The 7,817-nt window shown below is 42.5% G+C and overlaps 1 protein-coding gene across 2 annotated transcripts; it reads right to left on the reverse strand.

Annotated features, from left to right (window-relative positions):
- Positions 1–15: 15 nt before the first annotated feature.
- Positions 16–7,510, reverse strand: PSMD10 (proteasome 26S subunit, non-ATPase 10). Of its 2 annotated transcripts, none has more exons than XM_035101944.3 (5): positions 7,459–7,510; positions 4,137–4,235; positions 1,678–1,824; positions 1,427–1,593; positions 16–546 (listed from the first exon to the last, which is right to left on the reverse strand). In XM_035101944.3, the coding sequence occupies exons 1-5, from the start codon at positions 7,489–7,491 to the stop codon at positions 393–395; spliced, it is 600 nt and encodes a 199-aa protein (XP_034957835.1). In that variant the 5' UTR covers positions 7,492–7,510; the 3' UTR covers positions 16–392. The 2 variants fall into 2 exon arrangements, with proteins under 2 accessions (XP_034957835.1, XP_034957834.1); XM_035101943.3 differs by having other exon boundaries at positions 7,372–7,510.
- Between the last annotated feature and the right edge of the window lie 307 nt (positions 7,511–7,817).

The following is a 7,817-nucleotide window of genomic DNA, read 5'->3' on the forward strand; positions in this document are numbered from 1 at the left end:
ACTTTTACACAGTCCTCATTTTCCCTCCCCAAATTTTATTTCGCACAACCGTGATGACATTTGAACTGAGTAATAAACTTAGTTAACAAGAACTGGCTTGAGGAAATATTGAATACCGTTCCTTTACCAGCAAATGTATTTAAAAAGATCGTTAGAACCTGTGGAAAGATAGATTCCTTCTATAGGAAAAGCAGGGCTTTAAATTTTTTCAAAGCAACAATAAACTTAGCAACAAAAAATTATAAAAGTTTTGTTTGGCCATGGAAAATGTAGAGAAGTGTAATAGATGCAGTACAATGAAAATTCAAGTTGTGACTATTATTGCCAACCTAAAAACAGCGGAAAGTCTTCAGTACTTTCACGAAGAATGGAATTCAATTTGACTGGCACAGCTAGCCTTCAACTAGCCTCCTTAGTATGGAACCCAGGCCACCTTTTGCAACTTGCAGTGGAGTCTTGTCTTCTTTGTTCTCAATGTATATGCTTGCTCCTTGAGACACCAGTAGTTTAGCTTCATCCACTCTCTCTTCATCACAGGCTAAATGGCTGTAAATGAGATGAAAAAATACCAACTATGCTAGAGACACATGACAAGGCAGTAATGAGCTGTCAGCCTTATGTTCCTGTATTTCTTTCTAGGTCCCACCTATTTTAAAAGTAGGCCTGAACTAACCCCTGTCCCCCTGTGAAATCCCATCATTTACATCAAGGTGTTTAAGGCTCAATTCAGACATTTTGCTAAACCAAGATCACGCGGAACCACCATTCACTATAGTTTGGCACAATATTTGAATTGACATGATAGTTACAGCAATTGTTCCACCTCCAGATGCTACTGCAGTAAGAGGATGCCATGAAACTCGTGACAGAAAACAAAAGCAACTGAAAGTGTAAACCCAGGTGAATGGGTTTAGGATTATAGTCATAAACAGCTTTAACTCACAGTTAACCTGTTGTTCATCTGGACATACAAGCCATGGTTTGATTTTAAACTACTGTTACTCAAAATCATAATTTGATACAAAATCTCAACCATGACCAGAACTGCAACAGGGTGCACTTACTTGGAAGTTAAGTTACCTTAAATAAACATGCCTAACACCAGGCTCCTCACCACAATCCCACATGGATTTACTAAGGAATCAATGGGACTGAACTCAGTGGGATTTATGTTTGGGATTAGGCTGCATAAAATCTGTGTGGATGTTTCTGCACCATACATCTTAGAATACAGCCTCTCTTGTAGAATCCCAAGAAGCTGTTTGAAATGTTTTTTTTAAAAAAAGGTTACTGAGCCTGTTAGATGAAAACTCTCAACATTAGAGAATAGTTTGTGCTAAGTAAAGAAGTATTAATATCAATGAACTTGAAAAGTATGGTTCAAACAAACTAGGGCAAAATCTACCACAAATACATTAGTTCTTACAGAGCTGTGTTTCCCTCTGAATCCTGTAGGTTGGCAGAAGCTTTGTACTTCAAAAGAATTTGTATCATTTTCAGGTTTCCTTTGGATGCTGCTCTGTGTAGTGGAGTAGATGCCAAGTGATCTTTTGCATCTGGATTAGCACTATTCTCCAACAGCATTATTGCAATCTATGAGTGGGGAAAGACAAAGGTTACCAAATAGGCTGCTTTGTGCTGAGCAATGAGAAGGCGAGGAAGCAGGTGAAATCTTACCTCCTGTCTATTTTTGGATGCTGCATAATGCAGAGGTGTGCAGCCAAGCTGATTGACAGCATTCACCTGAGCACCTTTCCTAATGAGAGTTTTCACAATTTCATCTCGGCCAGCAGATGCAGCAATATGCAGAGGACTCCAGCCAGCCTGAGGAGTGAAAAGAAAACAAGGTATAGTATACTATAAGCTTTACAATTCACAGAAGCAGGGCAGGTAGAAAGACTTCTGTCGTGAGAAAAGTACCTCAGATCTCTGCATCGGTGATAACGTGGAAGCTAGGGTTGGCTTATAGTGAGTGCTCAGCTTCCTCTCTAAACAGAAGACTTGCTGCCTCATGGTTTTTAGTCACCAGGGACTGTTAAGGCATTGCACAACCAAACTTTTAACCTTTGTTGGGAAGAAAATCCAATACTACAGAACTATAGTAAGGTTTCAACAAAATTTATACCTTATGAAAATACTGTAAAACAGGGATAGGGAACATCTGTACCTCCAGATGCTGTTGGATTACAGCTGATCATTGGCCATGCTGCTTGGGGCTGGAGTCCTAAACATCTGGAAGGCTCCAGGTTCCCCATCTCTTCCATAAGATAACTTGCTCAACTTTCATAAGAACTTACGCAGTAGTTTACCAGCTTTGGTCATTAAAATGGAATATGGCCTCCCACCATTCAACATTTATACAACTGCCATCACATGATATTAAATAGCCAATAAGGAAAGGACCAGGCTCCCTAGTTCTGGTTGCCACTCACCTTCCCAAATTAGCTCTTTCTGGAACACCACTATATTTCTGAGCCTCCTTTATTGGGCCTTCCACAGCTATACGGGGACTTTATATGACTTTGGATCAGAGAAGAAGTCATGATAATACTGCAGCTTTCTTTTCAAACCAGCTCAGCCTGCCTTCTTCAGCAGTGAAGAGAAGCAACTATGCCTTCCTTTATGTGTAGCCGAAGGCTGAATCATTCACCAATTCTAAAATTTCTTTTTGGAAGCCACACAGTCTTCATTTCAATTTCACATGAGAACTTTTAAACTGAAGTCATCCACATACACAATGTACTGGTAATACAGCAGAGAAGAAGGGGCTTAGAAATTTACCTCACACAAGGGCAGTGCCAGCTCAAAAGGACCCCAGAATCCCTTAAAAAACAACAACACCTCATCTCATGTTGAGACCAGCAGCCAAAGATAACAAACCAGCACACATGCCACCTCTGTGTATCACTAATTCTTCTTTAACACATGAGAGTTGTTGGTAACAACTCCAGCAGCATTAGGAACTATATCAGCAGTGGGGAATCTTCATGGCTTCATAGACCAGTTCCTAATTAAGATTTGCCTTGCAGGCCTAGTCTGAGAGGAGGGCATGACTGCCCACCCACCAATCACTTAATGTTACAAATGATGAAGTCAGGACTTCGAAGCATTTGGGAGGCAGCAAAGTGCTAAAGGCAAGTTTTTAACTTCTATCCAAAGGGGGGGATACTCTCCTGTTAGCAGCACCTTGTTGCCTGCTGCATGTGCAGTCAAGCAGCTGGTTAGGGTGTCTGAGAAAGCTCCCTGCAGGGAACTTTCTCAAATAGCCAGACTAAGGAGTGTCCTCATGCCAGGGAATGTGGTGTGTGTGAACCACTGAGACCATCCTGGCTGTCCCTTAGTGCAGAACCAGGACATCACCTGAATTTCCAGAGTCACCACTAGGCATGAACCAGCATTGGCAAAACTGGCAGGAACAGCAGCAGATAAGTTCTATGCTTAATATAATATTTTATTCTTTTGTTACTTATTATTTTTAAAATGTGAATTTTATACCTGACTTCCTTTAAGTATGTAATGTTTTCTATTGGAATGTTTAAGATAACATTTTAGTCTCCTGTTAATTATGTTGCTTTGAATATATATTTTATACCTGACTTTCTTCAGTAATGTTTTACACTGGATTGTTTTATTTGATGTTTTAATGTGTTGTAATGTGTTTAGCTTTCCCCCCTTAAAATATAAAGCAGTATAGAAATGAAATGAAAGATAATAATAACAACCTGCTTAGCGCTGGGGGTTTATCATTAAATGAGAACATGGAGCTGCTTTAAAGTGCCTTGCACAGGCACTAATTAAAGCATCTCATCTTTGTACTTCAAGTGAGTGCGCAGTTTGAGCTGAGCAAACAGCACTGCTCATAAATTCCTGCTAACTTGGCTGTGCAATCCTGTTCCCTGGGAAGAGGGCACAGAGCTAATGCAGAATTTAACCCCTGCTCTCCTACCCATCAGCTGATGTTTCTAGGGATGTCAGCTAATGGTCAGGTGAATGTGGCCTGGGTAAAATGGCCTTGTGGGCAAAGCTGGAATCTCTGGCCTGTGGGCTGAAGGTTCCCATCTCTGAACTATATACCTCTGAACTATACATGCAAGATCCTGCCTAAACACTTTCTGAAAAATAAGTCCAGAACTTACATCATCTTTGCCATCAACATGCACTCCCAGGCTTAGTAAAAAATTGACAATGTCTGCATGCCCAGCTGAACATGCCCAGTGTAGGGCTGTCCTGTTATCCTAAAACACAAAACACAAATAAGTATTAGTACAATTTTGTATTTAAGAACACATCTAGTATCCACAAGCAAGAGGGAACTGCATGAAGGCATGAGGGTGGGCTGGAGGAGAAAGGACAGTACATTACACCCAATACAGACAGGCGGCAGATTGCTGAAGGAGTGACAAAGCTCTCCATTCTTCTTCTGACAGCTCCCAGCAGGCCACAATTATTATGATTATGATTATTTGCAGGCTAGTAACTTTTGTGGCCTTATTTAGAAAGATGCATTAACAGAATATTCAGAACTAACTAGAATGATGAAAACTAAAAAGGATAGATACTCCTTTATACAAGCAGCAAGTCATTTAACAGTAAGAACAATAATGGCCAATTTGTATGATCCCAGAGGCCATTTCATTCTCCAGACAGTGCCCCAGGCATTTAGAAGAGAATTTGAACTGCCCCCCACCCCAATGGGTGGTCAGGATTCATGTAGCAAAGTCTTCATACCGGTAGTTACTGGGAACGTGCTCTCAGGTATATAATGTCATTATATACAAAAAACTGCATTTAAGTGCAGCATGATGCAACATTGGTTTTTTTTTTAATTCTCACCCTGGAATTTAACACCATCCCATGGCTATTTCCAGAGGCATAGCTTTGTTATTTTTGTAGCTACGGACAAAGAACTTTGTGATGCCTTTAAAAATAAACAAACATATTGTGAAATAAGCTTTCGGGGTGCATGGTGTGTCTTCAGGCGTGTAGTGTGTTATTTTCCGTTGGCAGATATATTTTCACTCTCCTAATTTGTATGCTTTCCCTCTGCCACCCGAGGAAAAAACCCTTTATGCATCTAATGAAGTCCAAAAAATCAGCTGCCTGTATTTTAAGGTGTCACTCTTCTTCTTTTAAAAAGCTGAAGCCCTGGCATCTGGCAATCTTACTGATTTAAACATCTGCCATGTATGTACTGTATCCCACTCTCAACTGAATTAGTAAACAGAGCACCCTTTCTCCCCTCTAGTAAGGGTTAGGGGGAAGAGTTTCAGAATCAGAGACATACCAGCATGTGTCTATGTGCTTCCTGAGCAGCAATAAACCCTGCTATTCTTTAATGTTAGGAACTGTATTTATCTATTCTATGCCATTTATATCAGGATTGGGCAACCTCCAGATGGCGTGAGACTTCATTTCCCATCCGTCTTAGCCAACATGGCCAATAATCAGACAGGATGGCAGTTTGAGTGCAATAAGATCTAGAATGATAAAGGTTTCCTATCCCTGCTATATTCTAATTGGAAACTCATTCCCTGAGAGCTGATCCTTATGTAGGCAAAACAGCACCTTCCAAGGAAAAAGAGGGACGAATCAGGGAGCTTGAGGAGACCCCAAAGTTTGCAAGAATACAAAAACTAGGTTTATTGCACTTTTAAAACTGTTTTTGTGAGTTTGGGCTGTAATAAAGAATGTGTATGTGAAAAACTAGATTTTAAAAAGCTCCTCCCTTTTGTCTTTCTGTTTTATTATAAAACAGTAACGTATGGTCTTGTGGAATAACTTTGTGAGGTTCTTCTGAAAAGCAATATATAACTATTTCAAATATATATACGGTATGTATATATTGGTGGGGGAGGGGCCAGGAACCCAATCAGGGTACGAACCCCTCAAAATAGCCAGTGGGGACTAAGCATGCTCAGTGCCCACAGAATACTGGCTGGCTGTTGGGAGAGAAAACTAGAATACTACACCAATGATGGGAATGATCTGGAGCAGGGGTCAGCAAACTTTTTCAGCAGGGGGCCGGTCCACTGTCCCTCAGACCTTGTGGGGGGCTGGACTATATTTTGAAAAAAAATAATGAACGAAATCCTATGCCCCGCAAATAACCCAGAGATGCATTTTAAATAAAAGGACACATTCTACTCATGTAAAAACACCAGGCAGGCCCACAAATAACCCAGAGATGCATTTTAAATAAAAGGACACATTCTACTCATGTAAAAACACCAGGCAGGCCCACAAATAACCCAGAGATGAATTTTAAATAAAAGGACACATTCTACTCATGTAAAAAATGCTGATTCCCGGACTGACCGCGGGCCGGATTGAGAAGGCGATTGGGCCGCATCCGGCCCCCGGGCCTTAGTTTGGGGACCCCTGATATGGAGCATCGTCAAAGTCAGGGTGCTGAACTGGCTGGTACCCTGAACAGGAGCAGGCTACACTAAAACATCATGTTGCTGGCCCCAGCTAGATTATTTATTTGTAGGGATTTCTCCACTATTCAACATGTGAAAATACCAGGGTGGTTGGTGCACTTTTCAAGGACTTGAAAACATACAAAATACAAAACGCAGAAAAAACAGTAAAGCACCCTCGATGGTATAGAATAACATGGCTGGGTTTAAGGCCTTTATATTATTATTATTATTATTCAGAAATTTTATACATCGCTTGATTATTAAAACCTCAAAGCAAATGATAAAGCACTAAAATCAAGTAAAATCCACAACCCTACTTCAAAACATACAAAAATTAAAAATGCAAAACAGATTAGAATTAGCTCAACTTTCTAAGCATCTGCAAAGTTTTGTCTGAACAAGGATGTTTTTAGCAGACACCGAAAAGAGTACAGTGAAGGCACCTGCTTGAGCTCAATAGGCAGAGACCTCCAAAGTGTAGGCAATGCCACACTAACTAAACGACTGAGTACTCACAAATGCTGAAAGGGTATTTATGTGGCATCTGCACTAATGTCAATTATGCGGTACAGTGGTAACATGCGAGGTAAGGCTGGTCCCAAGTTGTTATATGTTAATAGTAACGCCTTGAACCTTTCCCGGGGCAGATCGGCAACCAGTGCAGACCTCTGCCAAACTTTTATTTCAAGGAACTCAAAAGACGCTCTGCGTAGGTTTCTCTCTCCCCTTTTCAGCTTCACAGCGACCCTGTGAGGTAGACCAAGTTGAGAAAAAAGGGGAGGCCCGCCCAGCGAAAGCCTCACAGCCGAGTGGGCATCTGATGAACCCAAGTCTCCGGGTTTCCAGTCAGAGACTTTAACCACTACACCACACTGCCTCAGAAGTGGAGTCCTGGCAGCCCCCCGACTCACAGACAATTAACCACGCCCCCTCCGATTGCCATGCCAACCTGGTCCGCGCGCTCCGCCAAGCTCCGGTTGGCGCTCAGCCGCTCCTTCAGCTCCTCCAGCCGCCCCGTGTAAGCCAAGTTACAAACCTCCACGTTGGACACCGACCCGCCCTCCATCATGGAAGCAAACAGCCCGAAACCAGGCCCTCTCCTTCCCCCACCACAACGCGCACACACTGTCTTCAAAGCCAAGTGGGCGGAGACTCACTCTCCTCCTTCTGCAGCCAATCCGCAGAGAGGCTTCGGGGACAGACAGCCAATCCTCGCTCTCCCCGCCCCCTCCGCTCCTCCTCCTCCTCCTCCGCGCTCTCTCCGCTCCCAGGGTTCAGGGGCGTGCGGTTTTTTTCTTTTTCTTTTGCGTGAGCGGCTGCGCACGCGCAGTGGGCGGCCGCGGTGATGCGACTCTGCGAGGAGGGCCGACGGGAATTGTAGTACTCGAAGGTGGG

Source organism: Zootoca vivipara, chromosome Z2 (genome assembly GCF_965207765.1).
Source record: "Zootoca vivipara chromosome Z2, rZooViv2.hap1.1, whole genome shotgun sequence".
NCBI lineage: Eukaryota > Metazoa > Chordata > Lepidosauria > Squamata > Lacertidae > Zootoca > Zootoca vivipara.